Source organism: Manacus vitellinus, unplaced genomic scaffold, assembly GCF_001715985.3.
Source record: "Manacus vitellinus isolate BGI_N305 unplaced genomic scaffold, ASM171598v3 scaffold_62_pilon, whole genome shotgun sequence".
Classification (NCBI taxonomy): Eukaryota; Metazoa; Chordata; class Aves; order Passeriformes; family Pipridae; genus Manacus; species Manacus vitellinus.
In genome coordinates, this window is record NW_021940704.1 from 2,725,874 (window position 1) to 2,745,843 (window position 19,970).

The window sequence follows — 19,970 nt, forward strand, 5'->3', positions numbered from 1 at the left end:
CCCGCCCCGCCACGCCGGCCCGCCACGCCGCCCGCGCTCCTCCTTACACGGTGTGATGTAGCCCGGCGCCCGCACCCCACGGCGTCGGGCGCGTCCACGGTATGGCCGCGGCAGTTCTGCTGCGCACCACGGGCTCGGGGCTCGTCCTGCTCCTCGTCCTCCTTCCTCACAGCTCGTAGCATCGTGTCAAGGCCGCCCATGTTGGTAGCAGGGACCGGCTCATCCGCCGGCCCCCCCGCCCTCCGCCCGCCTGCGCACGCCGCGCCGGGTGGCGGGGCCGCCGTCGCGGGACACGGCGGCGGAGGCGGGAGCGCGGCGCGGCAGCGGGTCGAGGGAGAAGTGGGCGGGGACGACACCGGCGGAGTGTCTGGAGCGCGGTGGGAGCAGTGCCCCCGCGGAGATGGCGGAGGGCTTGCGCAGCTCTGCGCCTAGGTCTCAGGTGACCGGAGGAGCGGCTTGCCTCCCGCGCCCTCGGGTGCGCGCGGCGCGCGCGCTCTGTTCCTCCCCTCAGGAGCCCCGGGGGGGGTCACGAGCCGGCGCGAGGCTCTGCTGAGGGAGGTTGTGTTTGCCGGTTACAGCCAAGCCGGAATAACCTCACTGATTTTTGTTTTCAAACATTCCGTCTAAGCCTTCGGCGTACAAGGAACTCGAATATCTGTACTATCGTCAGGATTTATAACTCCCCCCCACACTTCCCGCCACGCTCCCCTCAGGTGCGCACACGCCCCTTCCCGCCCCTCAGGAGCGCCGGAGCCGGCGCGAGGCGCTGCTGAGAGAGCTCGCGTTTGCCGGTTGTAGTGAAGCTGGAATAACCGTGTTGAGTTGTGCTTTCAAAGAATCCGTCTTATCCTTCGGTGTACAAGGAACTCGAATATATACACTACCGTTAGGCTTTATAACTTCCCCCCCCTTCCCCTCCCTCAGGAGCGCCGGGGGTCACGAGCCGGCGCGAGGCGCTGCTGAGGCAAGTTGTATTTGTTGGTTGTAGTGAAGCCGGAATAACCTTGTGGAATTTTAAACTACTTTTCAGAAGTTCCCTCTAAGCCTTCAGTGTACAAGGAACCTGAGTATCTATACTATCGTTAGTGCTAAAGCTTCTCGCACTTCCCCCCGCAGCCCCTCAGGCGCTTTCAGCCGCAAAGGAAAACTAAAGAGGGTCGTTGAAAGCCTCAGTTCCCAAGGTATTATTCTCCAGCTTCACCCAAGTGAGAAGAAGAGGTTTTTGCCAGCCCTCGGTTGCCGGCTGGGCTGAGGGCAGCGCTGAAACCTGAGGGGGCTCTGTTGGCTGCTGTGGACACCCCCATGTTCAGCTTGGGCAGAGCTGTTTAAAGGTCTCCTGCAGACCTGTTCTGCCCAAGGAAGGCATGAAAAGCCCCAAGGAATCCTTCCGTGTCCGAAGCATTGCTTGCGGGTGGCAAAGAGAGAGGGAAAGGACCAGGTCGTGCTCTCTCGCCCGGCTCCCTCAGACTCAGCACTGATTTTCCCTCCGCTGAGCAGTGACCTCCCCTCAAGAGGTACCGGGTTCATTTCAGGGCAAATCAGGCTAAGATCAACACCTTCACTGTGTCTGCTCAGAGAGAGGGAGCAGGAGTTGAGGTTGGAGCGAATTCGCAGCCCTTCGGGTTGTGCTGGAGGTGGAACCGTGGCTCATTCCCCTTCCCCCTTGGGGGCGCGAGGGGTTGCTGAGGGAAGGGGGGGAGGTGCTGATCCTCCTCTTTTTAAACCCCTTTTCCAGGTGTATTTCTGTGGCGATTTGAACAAAACCAGCCCTGTAGTGCTTCCGCTTCTTCCCCGTTCATTTTTCCCAACTCGCGGCCGAGGGAAAGGTGAGGGAGGGTTTGGAGTTTTCCCGAAGGTTCGAGGTGGTTACCTGGAGTTTGGTGATGGGTTTGGAAAGAGAGTTACGTGCAGGGTGATAGAGTGGTGAAAGAGAAGAAAATCCACGTAGGAATAGCAAAATTGGTGAAAAAAACCTCTCAGAATAGCCCCGCCCCAGCACACAGGTGTAAATTATTATTGAGGTAATAAGCACTTAATTACTCTCCTACTGCAAATGGAAAGTAGCCAAAAAAATTATTGGTGCTTGTAATTGCAGTAGAGGAATGAAAAATGAGATTCCAAAGGGGGGATTTTGGTCTGGTGGGTTTTATTTTATTTTTTTATTATTAGTGTAGCTACCATAAAGCATTGGATCTGGTATGTATCCCAATCAGAATTCCTGATCCACAGCTACTGTAAGGAAGGAGCTCACCTCCTCCTACACTAGAAAAAATGTCTCCATCTCTGTCTGCTGTTTTCAGGAAAATACTTCTCTCATAAATCAACTTTACTGTTTTACAGGTGTTTCTAGACCGCAGCAAAATGCAGATGACTTGACTGTGAAAATTTTTGCTGCTTCCCAAAGCAAAATTTTATGAGCTCCAGTTTTATCAGTGCTCCATGCTCTTCCTTCAGCACATTATCTATCTTATGTGGAGCTGCAGGTAAATCATACTCTAATGACTTGAGGGAAAAAAAAGAGACAAGTTGTTATAAAATGAAATTACATGTTCTATGTTCTCCCATTTTTGACAAAACACTTTTCTCTTGTTTAGTGATGAATACTGTCAATATACTGCAGGAAAAGTAAGTCATTGATCAAATATTGAAAATACATCCCGTTTAGAAACCTGTCAAAGAAGAGAAAATTATTCTATACCCCAGGATCTGATATTTTTCCATGCATCTTCATCTTTATGTAGATTATTGCTGTTCATAACCCATGGAAATAAAATCCTGAAACCACTGAAATAAAGTTATATATGGGGTTGTTAATAAGGTACTGGCCTTTATTTTACTCTCAGTGAAATTCCAGGTGTCTGCTTTAACTGATGTAAAAGTCAAAAAGGTAAATCTCATAACTGAGAACACAGAAAGAAATGATAATTCTGATGCTGTGCATTATAGGCTTGAATATTTAGTTGAGATCATCTTAATTCTTGGCAGCTTTGGTGAAATACTCATGAGAAAGGTAGTTATATTTAAAATATAATCACAGGGTATGTAACCTGATGTCCTTTTGGCCAGTGTTTCCTATGAGAAAGGGCTAAATGCAAGCCTTTGGGTTCAAAGCTACGTGCTTTGTGAGCAGAAAAGCCAGACAGCTCTGGGTCTACTTCACGGAAAAGTTAAAACTCTTGTTCCTGGTTTATTGTGGAAGCATTTTCCATCACTGTCCCTGCAGAATGCTAAAAAAAATTATGAAAATTAATTGCTTTCTCTTCTTCATGGTGCTACAACATTTCATTTTTGCTCAAAGCTTTGTCTGGCTGCTGATTTTTATTAACCTTGCTGGTGTCTTTCCATTTCTTAGACTCTTCTGACCTGGTGAGCAAAGAGTTTTTACAAGTGCTTCTATACTCAAAGGAATAGTTTGAGTAGAGGGCCACAGGTAGAGTTTTGAACTCTTACCCAGCTAGATGTGAAATGCATCCTCTTAAATAATTAGAGTAAGGTGTTTATAAGATATTTGGTATCTTTTTCTGTGTTTAGCTAACTACTGGTGTTAGTAATTCTTATTTATCATCATTATTTCACCAGGACCATGGCTTTGCAGTGCTCCATTAATGGAATTGTGAGTGCATCAGTGGCAGGGATTTCTTGGCATGGAAAAAAATAGAAAAGATTTCTTGACCACTTGTAACAACATCTCTGTAACCACATGAGTTAAGAGACCCTGCCCCATCTGCTAAAGGATGTTTATGTTCGTGTGTTTTCGTAAAACTAAAATGACACTGGCAGTGATTTTGTTGATATAAAGTGTTTGGATTTCAGAATAGGTTCCCATTAAAATGCCTCTCTGCTGAAATGAAGCTGTTTTGAGGGGAAGGATAACTTAGTGACCTTCTAAATGCTAGAAACCCAGAGATAATGGTAAAGACAGCCCTCATATTCAGGAGAGCTTTCTAATGAAGTCCAGCAGTGCTGTTCAACATGACTCTAAATGCTTTGGAATAGCAGGTTGCCACTGAGGTGTCTCACTGACTTTTGGCAAAACTGGGTCTGTACTACACAGAGCTCAGGAGGGTAAGGGACTTAAACCTGTCTCAGTGCTGTCTGACTGTGTGCTCATTGCTCTGCATAACCTTTGGATGCCAAAGGGAGAGAGGAAAATCCAGGAACAGACAGCTGCAAGTGGCTGAGGAGCAGTCCACGGCCTGCTTTTGGGAATAAATGAGAGCAGAAGAGGCAACTTGGGAGGGCTTAGGCTGGAATTTCCCATGGTCATGACACCATGCCGTCCTGGAACGATCAGCTTTCGCTGGGATAAGCACTGACTTGGGATGTGGATCAAGCCCGTTAAGAAGATTTTTCTAGAGCCTTTAGGATCCCCCTTGGGTGCTATAAAACCAAGCTCATTTCCCATTCCTACCTATTATGTGTTCAATTTTGTTCAAATAAAAACCTCTTGGAAATTTTAGAAGGACAAAAGAAATGAGAGAGAAGCAGTGTGTGTACCAGAAAGGGAAATAAACCCCAGGGTCTTGGGCAATTAGATATGACAGTGGTGAGATTCAGGTGTCAGGGAGAGGTGTGGCAAACAGGGAGCCAGCCAGCAGCAGGAGCAGGTTTCACTGAAGAGCCTCCATTTTAATGCAACCTGTGTTCTGATTTAATAAACAAGCTCGTGTTCCAGCCATTTCAATGCATGTTGTGCCAGGAGGGCACATGTGATGGATCAAGGCTTGAACTCCATTAGGTGCTGAACAGGTGGGACAGCAATTTGCTGAGCTGAAGGGTGAAAAGAGCAAGTGTAGAGTTTTGACACAATATACTATGTGACCTCTTTCTCGTGAGTGAGGGATTAGCAAACCACAAAAGGAACCTCTTTAATTGGAAAAGGTACTTTGCTATACCAGCTACATATTTAACATCTTGTGCTTTTTAAGTAACAGGTTGAAGTCAAAGTTCAGCTGAAGTTTCAGTGGACTTTTTTTTTTATACGTTTGTGTGTTCTCTCCTGTAGGAATGATGACTTTGGGTAAAAATAGACCATTTTAGAAAAACACCTTTTGTAACCCATGCCTGTGTTTGAAGTATGTCTACTGAATATTGGGTTTGAGAGGTAAATACTACAGGGAATTTTTTTCAGCCTGATTTATCGAACTTTATGGCTTCACAGGAGGAAATATTTACAAGTCTCATTTCAGTACTGTTTTAGGATGCTGCTTATTTGATGAAACTATTATGCCATAAAAACTGGGTGATTTGTGGAGAGATGATGGGCTCTGGCAGTGTTTATCCACCCAAATCACTTCCTTTCTTGGAATCAAGTGTTCCTATGTAGAGCATGAAACACAAAGAGAGCAGGAAAGAGGGGAGATAAAGCACAGTATTAAATAGAAGCTCTATTGAGAGAAAATAAAGTGAATGCTAATGGGGGTCTGAGAGATTCCAAGTCTTCCAAAGTATTTTTTCCTTGTTTGTTCCACATAAATCCCCACCACTCATTCTTCAGAAGGAAGGATATACAACAAGTGATGTCATATTGGCTGCCAGAATTCCCTCATTTCCCACACTTGTGTGTTTCAACAAAGGAGGAGGTTGTTGGATGAGAGGAATATACTCTTGGAGTTTGGAGAATGTATTTTAAGTCTGGTGGACAAACCATCATGTTTCTTGATCAACTGATACAAACTCTTTTCCCAAGCTGAGTTGCATCTCATGGCAAATCCACGTCATTTTGCTAAGCAATAGAAATGTGTAACTCATTAGCAAATTTAGATATGTTCCATTGCTGAAGGAAGGCAAGTCAAGAGTGATGGGAGAGGTTTAATGAAATTGAGTTTGTGACACAAATATTCTGTAGTGTCTAGGAGGTTTTTGTGCAGGGGTGTGCAGCTCTGTGCTGCTTATACTGAAAATGCCTGATGGAGATCCATTTTCAAAAGTAATCTAAGTTTCAAGAGGTTGTCAGGTTTCTGATCCAGGTTTTTGCTTGACTTGTATGACTACTACAAGCAGCCAGTTAGGTGTTTAAGTTATGCTCTCTTCTCTGCAAATTGATATTTTAAATATCTTATAATGAGGTCCTTTCCAATTTCTGGTCTAAACTATCTGTCCTTACTGTAACTATGGACAAATCTGTATTTTTCTTTATTTTCTCCCACAGATCAATATTTAGAAGTTAGTTAATAAAGCCAGATCACTGTGGTGCTACACTGAGTGTCAGCATGAGCAGTTTGTGGCAAATTGTTCCTTCTTGATTAAGTATTTATAGGCAGTGGGACTGAGAAGGGTGATTGTTGCCAAAGCTTTGGCACCCCTACAGAATTCTCCTAAGAATAAAGATGATTCAGATAAAGGCCAGGGGGGATTTGCTGGCTGCTGGAATCAGACAGTTGTGTGACGCAGAGTTCTCATTTGATATCAGCTGGTGTTCCAGTGGCTTGCTGCTCTGCAAACTCCAAACACCAACCAAACAGCTGAATTTAAACAGTGGGATGGTTTTCTATTTACATAAAGGGAAAACCACAGGAAACTCAGAGAGCTTGGGGAAGGTCCCCACTGGGTGAGAAGGGTGGCATTTGATTTATTATTATTTTAATTGCCTAACAGTGCTAAGGGAGAGTCTAAAGTCCCTGGAGAAGCCTTCAAAGGGGGAAAGATAAATATTGAAAAATGTTATTTATAGCCTTTAGTGTTTCACCCATGTAAATACAAAAATGAAATACAAGGGCTGATCACATCTTCTGAAGTTTCTCCTTCACATAAGCAATGCTGAAGAGGCAAACACAGCTGCCCAAAAATAATGGCCTTTGACTGTGTGTCCTCCACCCAGCTGCCTCTCCCGGCCCTCGTGTTCCCGGGCTGGTGTTGCAGAACGTGAGTGTAGGATGGGCTCCTGTCAGGCTCTCCCGTGATCCATGATGGGCATTGAGACGTGCCAGCATTAGGTGCTCAATTGGATTTGATTTGGGAATAATGGCTGCAGTCAGAGACAGAGGAAGGATTTTCTGCTTTCAGGTTCTATGGCCTCCCAGGCTCCTGGTGTGGAACTCTGACTGCATGATTATCACCCTCCAATCAAGTTTACTAAAAATTATTCTGATCAGTCCAAAAGTGTTTAATTTTCTTTCCCTAGATTATTTTGAGAAACAGCTGTGTTGCTGCACTGAGACTGAAAGGGATGTTATGATCTGGGTGGGGGTACCTGTGTGCAGTACAAGTTAGGGGGAATAACTTCTTATCTGTCTCAGTCATAGCCAGAGAAGATAATCCAGTACACTTTTTAGGCTTGGACACCGTTATCTAGTGCATGAAAGAGACTGTGTCCCCCAAATATTTATTAATATATGCTTTGGAAAAAATTCAGGATGAAGATCATGAAAAAGGAAAACACTTTTTATTGACAGGATTGATTTTAAACATGCCATAGGAGGTGCTTTGTGTCCCATTCCAGCTCTGGTTTGACACTTAAAATAGGCTCATTTTGAATGATTCCTCAGTGGACTGTGGTTGTTTTGAAGTCAGTGGCTCCTCTGTCCATTTTGTCAGGGCTCTGGGGTGTTTGCTGCCTGCCTGGCCAGTCACGCAGACTGCAGCTTCTTTAGAATGTGTTGTATGTGAACATGGTAAATAACCACGTCAGATTTGTGTCTCAGTTTTGACATAAACGAGAAGGAAAGAGCAATCTGAAGTTAAGGAAGCATTTTTAGCATGCAAACATAATAAATGATGTGTTGTGTGTTAGAGCTCCACACTTGCCATTCTTTCTTGTTGTTATGATGACCGATCCCAGAAAAAACCCCGAAAACTAGAAGAAAGTGCTCTCTCTCTCCATTCCTGTGCCACCACTAACCCTCAGAACAGCTCTTCCCTGCTCTCCACAGAGATGGACTTTCTGGGGAGTTGGGCTTTGCATAGAAGGTAAAGGTACTCTTCCCTTTTTCTTGTGTATCTTAAGTATGAGTTTCTTGGGAGATGATTTGATCTTGTACCTCCTTCAGGTATAGAAGTGCAGCACTTCCATGACTGAACAGAACTAGATCTCTTTGTGCGTATTCCACAACTTGCTGCTCAGTCTCCTAAAATGTCCATCATCACACTGGAACACCAGTGGGCAGATTTGGAAGATCCTGAATCAAAGCCACGCAGATAAAGTCTCAATTTCTCATTAGGCTGAGTTTTGTACCTGTTTATATACACAGGATTTTGTGTTTACAGTTTGTTTGCATTAAGATACACCTATTTGTTTGAGCTATATGATAGGAGATTATTAGAAAATATATTGGGGAACCCCCACAAATGCTTACAGTGAGTAAATTCTTATCCTTTGTTACAGGATTCCTTCCTAGTTTAGTTGGAGACATGCCTCCAAATATATAATTCAGTATTTATTTTTGAAGAGGTTATTCTTGTGACTCCTGATAGAGTAGCTTTCATGGAATTACTCTTAACAGAGTTATTTTTAAATTATTGGGGAACAGTGTGACACATCTTCAAATATAAGTCATCTGGTGTATGGAATGCAGATGCTGAGAGCTTTGGCAGGTTCTGTCCATATTGTTCATTTTGAGTGCTCACTGAGACAAAGAACAGCAGAATTTAATCTGCTGGTTCTGAGAACAAGTTTGATATTGCTGAAATAAGTGATGCCTGACTTTTCCTATGCCAGATAATGCTGATTTCTGTTTGTTTTCTGCTGTTTTCCCTTTTTATTACCTTTGCTGCCCTTGGCCTTTTCAGTAATATTAAATTTTTCCAATAGAGCACTTAACTTGTGTGCTATCAAAAAGCTCCCACTATGAAATTCCAATGAACAGTACTACTGTATGGGATTTGGGTTTTTTTTTAGTGCTTTGGGTTTTCTTTCTCCTTTTCCCAGACTTCTAGATATCATTGCTGCCTTCTCACCTGCCAACATGGACTGATAATTAAAGCAAACCACACCATGAGCATGTTTATCCTTAATTTGTGCTCTTTCAGGAGTGCCCATGAAGGGAACATTTCTTTGGTGACATTCCTGCACTTTGGGAATGCTGAACTGCAGGTAACAACTTCAAAATAACACTGTGAGCTACTTGGGGGTATTTCTTGCCCAAAATAAGTGTCATATATAAAGTCAGTGGCCTAAGACTGCTAGTATTTAGCTTAAAATGTTTAGAGACATTAAGCAAATTCTTTATTTGCTTTTTGGGGGTTTGGTGGTAGTAACAGTCCTGTTCCCATTACATTTTTGCTCATATTTTTGAGCAGCAGTATATGCAGTCACTGAGTATTGAAAGAATGCTTATCTTCCAAATTATTTGGCATTTCCTAATGTGCATGAGAAATGGCTTAATTTCCTACAGTGGAACAGATCTTGGCAGGTTTGGTGTATTAGGTATCTGTAACTATTGCATCCTTGAATACAATGACATAGGGCAAAGATGATTTGTGTTATTTAATTAAATGCAATATGTTGGTATAGCGACATTATTATTTTTCTTGAGTATTTAAATGTGTTTTGAATGTTTTTGTTGTTTTCAGAAAGTAGCATTCTTTTCAATACATGTAAATGTAAATATTTATTAACATCTACTGTTTACTCTAATTATATAAATGTAACAACGCAAACACACCCAGCTTCTTATATTTTCTGCAATAATACTCTGTTTTATAATCAGTCCCCTTAGTTCTCTGTGGGTATATGTGATCAGACTAGAACTACGTTTACTTGAACCTTTGTTGTCTCATTCTTTGTGTCAGTGTCTGAAGCAAATTACCTGCTGTTCAAAGATATTGAGAGATGAATCTTAGCAGCACAAGTTCCCTGAGATTTCTGCAACAATTAAAATACTTTGACAACAGTCCCAGATCCCGTGCTCAGAAATCAGCTCTATAGAGGCAGTGAAATGAGAAGGGTCCTTTGCATAAGTGAGTTTTAAAGGTGGGGAAATCCATTCCTGCTTTCTCTTTTTTCCTGTTTTTTTTTTTCCTCTGTTCATTCTGAAACCATGACCTGGTGAATGTCACTAGGCTGTAATCCACTGATGCCGTGGGGAGGTGGGAACAGGGAGCTGGACAGTTCGGTGGGGCTCAGTGACCCCGAGTCGCTCTGGGCTGAGCCCCCGCTGCCATCAAACTGCGAGATTTTCTTCTTGAGCAGCTTCCTTTCCTTTGCCCGCCGGTTCTGGAACCAGATCTTCACCTGGGGCATTAGAAATGGCATACGATTAGTGCAAAGGGCTGGGCAACCTTTTACAGCAATTAGAACAGTGAAAATGGAGAGAAGGTAAAAAACACTAGGAAAAAAACCCCAAAACCTGAAGCAAGGAAATGAACAAACAAAAAGCCCTAACACCCCCCCCCCAAAAAAAAATGACCCCCCCTCACCCTGCCATCAAAAACCCACAAACCAAACCACTGAATCTGTGCAGTGAAAACTTTTGGCTTTCCTCTGTGTTAATTTTCTGCATTATAATCAATAGAAGATTACTTTCTGTTCTTGGGCCTGGTGTGAAGGGAACATGCTATGTTATATGTGAGAACACAGGGATCAACACACTCCTCGAGACTCAGAGACTCCCCAAGTTCATCATCCCAGCTTTGCCAGTGGCTGGGAAGATGCAATTAGGGAATAATTTTGAAGATTTCTTTATTATCTGTGTTACAGATTAATTCAAAGCCAAGTACTGAGGGTTCTTTTTCTTCACTTATGTTGTGAATGATTTCTGTGTGTGCATATATTCTTATGTGTTTTTAAAGCTTTGATTGCTTTTATTATGTATTATATATTTATATCTCTATTTTTATACCTGTATTTTTCAGATACATACATACAGCCATGTGTATAACTAGATATCAGCATTACCTATTGACATTCAATTTCCCAGACTAATTGTGCAGGTGTCAAGACTCCTGTCTATTTAAAACCTGCTTTTAGTTTAAGTATTTATATTTTGTTTCCTTATGTGAAAGTGTGAATGAACAGAAAGTTTGTGTTCATACTTAACAGTTTTTATTATAGCGTAGAAGGTGTGTTGAATACAATATGATAAAGTTGTGCTATTGCTTTGTATTCAAAATCTAATTATTATTTTCTATTTATTTTTATTACCTTACTGGTAATGGCATTAAGTAGCATTTAGCTTTGTCTGTCGTGAGTCCTGTAGAAATACAGATAAATTAAGTATTTTGTCTCCATTATACTTGAAGGAAACTTGCCAAAGGTTGGGTGGCATTAGGAGCAGCAGAGTAAAAAGGAACTGCTGATTTTGTGCAGTATCTCTGGTGATTCCAGGCATGTCTGTGTTCTAAGTCAGCCAGCTTGCATAATATTAAGGTGCAGATTTTGAATCTTTCATAACTGCAGTGCTCTGAAAAATTTCCAATGCAGCTCTGTCCTACTGTGTGATAAACTTCAGTCCATCCATGGTTTCCATTGTCACTGTCTGGGGCCGCCTGGAGTCTGCAATCTATGCACTCCTTGGGTCTGGGATTGAATGTCACTGCACTAAAATGTGTTCATGAAAATCCAGGGCTTGATCCTAAAATACCCTTGGTTATCTGTGCATCCCCACACTTCCTCCACTGGTCCCTCTCTATCCCATGCTCCTGCACAGACTGAATGCAAAGGCAGAGGAGGCCACTGAAAGAGAATATTTTAGACAACTGGATGTGTATATTCAGAAAGAACAAATGCTTGTAAAATACTAAAAAGAAAGATCTCTAGTTTGGAATTAGCTGAGGGCAATAATCTGGTTGCTAAATGAGATGCCCTATTCAATATCACCTTATCCTCCAGCTGTAGTTCTGAAGGGTTGGATCCAACAGTTACTGCAGAGCTGTGCTTTCCAACACAGGGATTTTAGGGAATTCTTATCCCGAATTCCTCTAGTCTTTGTGTGAGCACAGCTGACAGATCTGGGCCCTGCTCAGGGGAGTGTCTCTGTTCAGGACACAGATTAAATATGTACTCTATGTGAACAAATGCAGAGCTGCTTTCCAAGGAAGTAATGGATCTAAGTATGCCCTTGAACATTCCCTGCCTGGATAGTCTTGGCTACATGTATTTGTATAGTAGTATCAAATGTGGCACCAAACTTTGCAGCCTAAAGCAGCCTGTATGTAGGAAGTTTAAACTACTGCAGTAGGTGAAGGACCTGTGAAAATGATAGCAAAAAGAGATCCTGACTTGAAAGTCCAGGGCTGGAAGAACCCCTTCAATATGCTGAAATCTGTGGAAGAATGTGGCCTGTGGGAGCTGTGCCAATACATTTATGACAAAAAAAAGGCAATAAATATCTCATTGGGTTGCTCTTTGAATGCTCAGTTTTGATTTTCCTGGCTTACCGCTCAAATACATCAAATGCTTTGGATTTTTTTCCTGGCCATTACTTTGTGTGGTTTCAAGAAGAAATAAAGTTGTGAATGTCAGGACTATTGGGAACATAGCTAAGTTAACATGAAGCTGAACTGTTCAAATTCTATCTGTGGAGGAAGGTAGAAGGTAATTCTAAGTCCTTTGTGTAGTATAGATGAATTCCTAATGCTTCATTACCTCTAACTGGAGGTTTCTGCCAAATGAACAGTTAATGAGTGTGGGGGTGTGGTGTGTTCCCTGGGATGAAGGGCTCTGGGTACCTGTCTTTCGGATAGTCCCAGGTTTGCTGCCAGTTCTGACTTTCTCCTGATTGTGATGTATCTGTTGCAGTGAAATTCCTTTTCTAATTCCAGTCTCTGATGGTCTGTGTAAACAACTCGGTACTTTTCTTTTGTTCTTGTTTTACCTGTTTAGGAAAGAAATGTTATTAATATTAAGAAATATTAATTTGATTTTCCATAACAACTTTCAGACATCTCCAGCATTTTACAGACATTAAACTACTCACATGGGATTGTTTTCTGTGGCACAGAGAAGGAATATGAGGTACAGGGTAAAATGAGAGAGTACTGGTTACCATAACTGTCTTTCCCTCTTTAGCTCCCTCTCTCTGTAAACATACATTTAAATGTGAGGCTCTTTAGTGATAAACACCCTGAAGCATCTTCAATAATTCATAGCAGTACATCACTGGTGCTGGCTATATTAATCTCAAAGGGGTTTCATTACAGTGCTCACTAAAGGGACTTGTGTGTATTTGAGAGCAGAAATACCCAGGATTTCCAGACTGAAATTCAGTCACAATTTTAGTTGTACTGTGGCCTAATACTTTACCTGAGTTGTTAAAGATCACTTCTCCAATACAAAGAAATGTCCTGCTGGAAGTGCTTTTGCTTTCTTGAGTGGCCACAGGACGTGCTTATAAGCTCAATAATAATTTGAATTTACTTTTTCCAACAATGCCCAGCCTTGCAAGGTGCTGAGTGCCTGCAGAGGTATTCCTGGGGGTACTCTGGGCTGGGCTTCCCTTTGGAGTTGGAGGCAATTTGTAAGGTGAGGCAATAAAATACTTGTAAAAGGATTTCAGGATCATCCTCTCTCTAATGTATAAAAGAACTATTCTTAGGTACATTAGATAAATACCATTGAGAGAAGCATTACTGAATGTTTAGAAGATATCTCTCATTTCATATAATTTTTAAACAATTCTTCATGCAATAATAATACAGAGAGATCAGTTTTCAACTTATTTGTTCTCCTTTGCACTTTCAACAGCCAAATAGATAGTTTTCCTTTTTTCTTCTGATCTTCTCATTTTTTTTTGATGTGAGTTTTCTGGGACAAACTGTAGGACAAAGACTCCTTTAAAGTGATTCCCTAAAATCCATTGAGGTGTTAAGATGAAGCACACGCCACACAAAGGAGCGACAAGGAGATCTTATCAAGCCCCCCTTTCACATTCAGAACCACAAGCCAATTGGTTTGGAATTTACAAGCCCTAAACAAATGTCAGACTCTTTCATCTTAGCAGAGGAAAAAGGCACAGAAATAGATGAAGGAATATTTTTTTTCCTCAGTTCTCTTTAAATTTGGACTGACTTAGGTCAGCCTGTGTTTATTTTTGTCTGAAAGCTAGAGGTAGGCATAGCTGAAATACGCAGAATTAAGGATATGTTCCCAAATCCTAGGCCAATTTGACTTCCAACATACAAGATTTTCCTGCCTAAATTTGCAAGACTAAAACAATCATCAAACCAAGTTTACTTTTTTTCAAGGTACAAATTGTTGGTTTTGAAATCTTTGCCCTAAGTGATAGTTCTAATGCTGACAGTAGGACAGATATTCGGGTTTCTTGTAAACCGAAGGCTTAGAGGGAATCTTTGAAAACGGGTTAAAATTCAACAAGGTTATTCCGGCTTCACTATAATCAGCAAATATAACCATGATCTGAGGGGGTGGAGGAAAGGAGTAGTTTTCCCCATTGCCCTTGGTCATAAAATTCACAGAGCATTTCTTCTGAAGACAATAAAGCTGGGAGAAGGCCTCTTTATTTGCTGTGAAAATCATCACCCTTTCCGGCAATATAACTCCTGAAGAAAGGAGGGAGAAGGAAGAGACAAGGCTGCATATCAAAGCAAAGCAAAGTGAAGTGTTAAAAGGGTCTGCTGCCTCAATATGACAGATCGGCCTCAAAACCTCAGACAATGTAGGCCACTGCAAAATAGATGCCACAACCAGTTTACAAAGCAACATAAATTAGCATTAGAGCAGGGGCCTGGCTTTTTTCCTGCTTTTCTATTTTGCTTTCTGTCTGTGTTTCTGCTGTGATGTAATCTGAATTACTTAGACATCACTGCTTGTTTAAATAAAGACATCAAATGTGTTGGATATAGTAAAAAAAAATCTAAGGCCGAGCACACAACATATGAAAATAATGTCCTTTTGTTTAGTCCCCTTAAAGTCCCTTCTCTTCCTGAGAACGGCCACTCCCAGGTGAAGTTTCATACGGAGCTTTGGAACCTGTTTTCTAGGCCCTTTCAACACCTTCTCAGTAGGTCTCATGCTTTAAAGGCTCACTAGCTCTCAGAAATACATATTTTATATTATTGATCACATAGGGTTTAGAAACTAATTTGAAGCTCTGCTCTTGCACAGCTGAAGTTGATGAGGCATTTTATCATAAATTTTTAGTGAAAACAGGCTCAGACTGTCAGGAATTCTTTAGATGTTCTTTTCCTCACTTTGATAGCCTGACTGGGAGGATACCTTTACCAAGCCCACTTCTGATGTTTGGGTTTTTTTTAATTTCTTACTGCCTCATATATTTGGAGTGTCTGTGTGCTTGAAATAAGAAAGGGATTGGTTCTGAATATACAGTTATGGTCTTTAAGACAGAGGATTTCAAATACCATTTTATCTGTTGAAAGGATATAGTACTTCTGCCTTTGTTGTTTCATCCTGAAGATTGACACGATCAGATAAATTTTCATTTCACTTTTCCTGCAGTTGAATTTTTTTTTGTATAAAGAGCTGAATATGAATATTGAATCAGAATGTAGTGTATTTACTAGAGCCCAAATAGAGAGGAAAAAAATTCCCATTAACATCCACTCCCCCCAGATAATTCCTCTTGTCTTTAGGGCAGAATTTCAGGAGGCTCCCTGCTCTAATCAGATGTGTTTTGATCTCTGTTATTCCTTGCTGCTCACACACATCCATGTGAGTACACACCACTGGTGAACTGAAGAGCAGAAACATATTTATACATATAAATACATTTGTAGGGTTCAGGGCTGTAATTCTGGAATTTGAGAGCAATGAACTGTATCAAGCAGCGATAACACTGAAAGAGAGGAGCCAGTAGCTACTTTATAACGTGACTGATATTATGGCAATAAGGAAAACCAGAGAGCAAGGGTGTTTCAAAGAGGGGTTATAATGGCAGTCAGACATATGTAATTTTAGCCTTGTGGTTTGTTTGAATTTCCTTCCATTTATCACCATTTTTTCTGTGTCAATATTAAAATTTCCCCCCCCTTTTTTTTTTTTTTTTAATCACCAATGGAAAGTCAAATCTGTTTGGTACTTTTCTTGTTTTGTACAGTTACCACATTTGTGCTTTACTCTGACAGTCCGGGGGCTGTTGCCTGAAGCTCACTTCCGTGAAGTCCTGAGCTGTTTTTAACACTTCAAAGGCAGGGAATGCACAGCCTCGGGACATGCATCTATTGATGGGCCCTGTTTCACCTGTCCCCAACGGTTCATAAAGTATTGCAGCCTGTGTGTGAATTCTGTGTAAGTGCTTTGCAGACTAGAGATGAATTTAGGCCCAAAACTGTGTCTCTGAATCACAAATGTATTTTATAAAGTTGAACAAGCATGCGAGAAACCTTTCAGGGTCTTCCAAGTCTGTGCAATAAGTGTAAAGCAAAGATTTAGATTTTGAAGTCTGCGTTACCGTTTAAGAATGACAGCACATTTAAAAGTCAGTGGCAGCATGACACAAACAGGGCTCCCTCATTGACATTCAGTTGAATTTGGTCTCCACTCAAGTCTTGCATCACTTCTACACCTGGAAATCTCCAGTGATGTTAATGAAGCTGCTGTGATTTACATGAGGGGGGAAAAGGGACTATAAACCTCCCTCGCTTTGAGGGCCTTGGTAGAGGCTCCAAGTGGAAGGATGGCCTTGTGATATCCCAATGTTCACTGGGTATTTGATATTTAGTAACAGTGGCAAAACAGTGCCAGTCTGCTTTATAATTAAGAAACAATTACCAAGACTAATTTTGCTCCTGAGCAATAACCATTTGAAGGAGGTTTCTGTCTGAAGCAGCAGCACCGATTTTCTGTGTCTTCTAAGATTGCTCCAATTGTAATTGCTCTGCTTTCTTTGGGTCATTTTCTTTGATGCTCCCTAACACGCACTTACTACTTTTAACCTTAACAGTAGATTTAGCAAGCCGTGCTACACCCAGTTTACACCTTGGGAATATACATGGAAGGGTTCATCTGGAGGTAGCTTGTGACAAGAACAGGCACATCAATGAGTGGCACTTGCAGGAAAATGAGTTTTAATTGTGTAATTGTGGCAAGCTGCAAAGTTCTGGTATGTAAGAAAAATATGTAAAACTGATGTGAAACTAAATGAAGAGGAAGCTTAAGTGATGTGATCTGCAAACAAAATAGTCTATGCTGATCATTTGAGTCAGATTGCCTCTCTAGGAATATTTCTTTTCACTAATAATTCTGGGTAGAAAAAGAAAAGGCACAAGACAACCAGCAGAAAGTTGTGTAATTGCCACGGTTGGATCAGAGCACATAATTTTCTTTCAAATTATTGAAATTATTTAAAAAGGTCAACCTGATTTTATATTGATATTTACCTTGCAGCACAAAGTAATTCGGTAGTATTTTTTGTCTGTAGCTGTTAAATGTTGCTGCTTTCATTGCTCCATAACACTTTCAAGATTATCATGTTTTTCACACCGAGTGTTTTACAGAATGTTCCAACAGAAGCTGTGGAACCGCATCCATGTCTGACGCATCCATGTCTGACCACACCAGCCATTCAACTACAGTAACCACAGAAAGCCTTCATGGGGAGAATGTGAAACTAGCACAAATTTAGTCAAAACTGCCTTAAACAGCAGTAGGTGAAATAAATGCCGTACATGACCCACCAAGCCCTGTGCTTCAAGTAAAGTTAATTATTTGTAAGAGCAGCGAGAGCTGAGGTTGAGCTTGGATCCGCACTTACCAGTGGTGTTGGCTTGCACGGTTTTCCTCATCCACTCGTAGGAGCTGTGCCTGTGGCTGCTGGGGGAGCAGTGCTGGGCGCTGCCGGGCTCTGCGGGAGGAGCCCCCCCGGCCCCGGGCTGCAGGGAGCTGTACTCGGCGGGGCTGTAGGAGCCCGGGCCGGGGGACGAGGCGCTGAGCTGGGCAGTGCCCGCGCCGGAGGGGCCCGGCCCGTACGCGTTCCAGTCCTCCCTCTGCGGGCCATAGTGGGAGCCCCAGGGCCCCGGCGGCTGCCCGTGGGTGTCCAGGGCTGGCACGGGGTGGTATCCCATGTACTCGGGGTAGGGGGGCGCGGACACGAAGCCCTGCCCTGGCAGGGTGTTGGCAGCCCGGGCAGAGCCTGGGTACATGCTGCCGTCCTTGTCCAGGAGCGGGCTCACGTACATGGCTGACACACACCTGGTCACAACATCCTGCTCTGCTGTGTTGTCTTCTGCTGCTTCAAAATATTTGTGTTTGGGTTTCTCTAATAATGCCACTCTTCTTGGAATCTTCTACTTCATCCTCTTTTATTATCCACTGTGTTACCAGGTGCTGGTGGTAATGGTTTACCAAGACCTTGCCTGACGTCAGCTCAACTGCTGCCTCATAATTACATTTACATTCAAATGAAGGGCTGCCCGACCCCACCTTTCTGCTGGTTCTGGTGCTTTCTCTTTTAGAGAACTTTTATCTATCCTATTATCCTTCCCTGATATTCAACAGCCATCCCAGTCCTGCAAGATGATGCAACAGTTGCTTGTACTTGTAACTGAAATAGTTAAGTAAATAGACATTTCTCGAAAGAAACTATAGTGGTAACTATCATAGCAATGTTTAACATTCAAATGATTCTTGTCGGAAACCTTTATTTTATGATCTACTATCAATCAACAAGTAAATCTGTTACTCTTTTAATTTGTCAGATACTAAAAAAAATATCTCATTTTTGCTTTTTAAGCAGTACAGTTAATTTGAATAATTGTAAGTCAATAACTTCAAAATGCAGAGCACCTCATAAACAGCATGTCTTGAATATAACTGTCTCAAAAGCTTTCCTGTCATTGTTGACTTTTGTAAGTGGTTTTCCAGCCTGGGAGACTTTAAAACTCTGACTGTAGGGCACATGTTCTCACTGTCCCAACACAGAGCGATTTAAAGAGATCCCTTCATCTGGTGGCCATTGCAAACTGATAAATTTGAAAAAGCAGACAATAAATCTTCTTAACAAAGATGGTGCCAGAAGTACAAAGAAAATGACTGTTAAGAGTAGTGAAAAAAGTCTTTGATTAGGCACAGTAATATTGTTGGCTTCTGTTTCAAGACAAGCTTTATCTGCCTGAAAGGAGGCTGGTTCCTTCTTCTGGAGCTGCTGCCTGTGGTCTGCTTTCAGTGGTGGCAGCTTGGCCAGGGGAAAGCAGCAGGGAGAGACATCTGGGTTGTTAATTTGTGGATCAGAACTGCCTCGATGTCCCTCCGGGAAGCCCCTGGCACACAGTGCTCCGTGGGGCAGGAAAAAAGGTTTCCCATGGTGTTTTACATCTCGTTATTAAGAGCTTGGTTTAACGTGGGAGAACTAAAGCACACCTTAGGACTCCAGACTCGCCTCTCTGGGTTGTGGAGCTGCGATTTGTGGAATTGGCTGTATTTTTATTTTGGCTGGGTTTTTTTGCAATGAGCTATTTGTAAGGGCTATGCTTGCAAAAGAGGTGCAAATTACAATGAGTTGTTTCCCTTTACAAAGGTGTGGGTTTTCATTCAGTATCCTTTGTATTTTGACACTACTCGTATTCACACATCCCTTCTAATTCCAGCACTAAAGGATTCTAAGTGTGTACTTAAAGACAGGAAAGATACTCCTTTTCTGTTTGGGGTTGAGGGGTTTTTTTTGAGGGAAGAATTTTTACTGAGAAGTGTAGCAAAATATTTTTAATGAATTTTGCTATATTTACAAAATCTTGCATTAATCACTGGGATCCTGAGAATGTTGAGGAAATCATGGGATAGGACATAAAAAAGTAAGACCTTCTGTAATTAGTGTACTATTATAAAAACAACACTAAAAATAAATCGGAAGAGACTCTTGATCCCTTCATCTTGAAAGAAAAGGACTTGTAACACGATTTTTGAGAGCCCACAGAGCTTTTAGTAGTGATGTGCACTAAAAAGAACAAAGAACTCCACTGAACATCATCCAAATTGAACAAGATGTGTTTCCTGTACTGGGATTGCCCTTGGACTCTTTGGCTGTTTGTGAGCCTTGTGAGCAGTTAAATTCCATGTATGGGTGAATGTGACACAGAGCCTTCAGTCACAGGCAGATCCACAGGAGGGAAGTTTCGTCTCC

At 42.1% G+C, this 19,970-nt stretch overlaps 1 protein-coding gene and 1 long non-coding RNA gene across 3 annotated transcripts; one reads left to right on the forward strand and one right to left on the reverse strand.

Moving 5' to 3' along the window:
- Positions 1-955: 955 nt before the first annotated feature.
- Positions 956-9,106, forward strand: LOC108641436. Of its 2 annotated transcripts, XR_001922010.1 has the most exons (4): positions 956-1,181; positions 1,736-1,826; positions 2,341-2,483; positions 8,968-9,106. It is a non-coding gene; the product is annotated as an uncharacterized LOC108641436 (long non-coding RNA). The 2 variants fall into 2 exon arrangements; XR_001922009.1 differs by lacking the exon at positions 8,968-9,106 and having other exon boundaries at positions 2,341-2,640.
- A 370-nt stretch (positions 9,107-9,476) lies between these two features.
- LOC103763051 (homeobox protein CDX-4) lies at positions 9,477-18,048 on the reverse strand. The gene is made up of 3 exons (XM_008929761.3): positions 17,607-18,048; positions 12,607-12,752; positions 9,477-10,171 (listed from the first exon to the last, which is right to left on the reverse strand). Exons 1-3 carry the CDS (start codon positions 18,028-18,030, stop codon positions 9,965-9,967), a joined length of 777 nt encoding a protein of 258 aa, XP_008928009.2. The 5' UTR covers positions 18,031-18,048; the 3' UTR covers positions 9,477-9,964.
- Between the last annotated feature and the right edge of the window lie 1,922 nt (positions 18,049-19,970).

Bases quoted from the DNA above. Each gene is read 5' to 3' on its own strand.
- LOC103763051 (XM_008929761.3), bottom strand. From the start codon at position 18,030: ATGTACGTGAGCCCGCTCCTGGACAAGGACGGCAGCATGTACCCAGGC. The intron at 12,753-17,606 runs GTAAGTGCGGAT...TTTCCTAAACAG, and splicing joins CGTGCAAGCCAACACCACTG to GTAAAACAAGAACAAAAGAA. The intron at 10,172-12,606 runs GTACCCAGAGCC...CTAATGCCCCAG, and splicing joins TGGGACTATCCGAAAGACAG to GTGAAGATCTGGTTCCAGAA.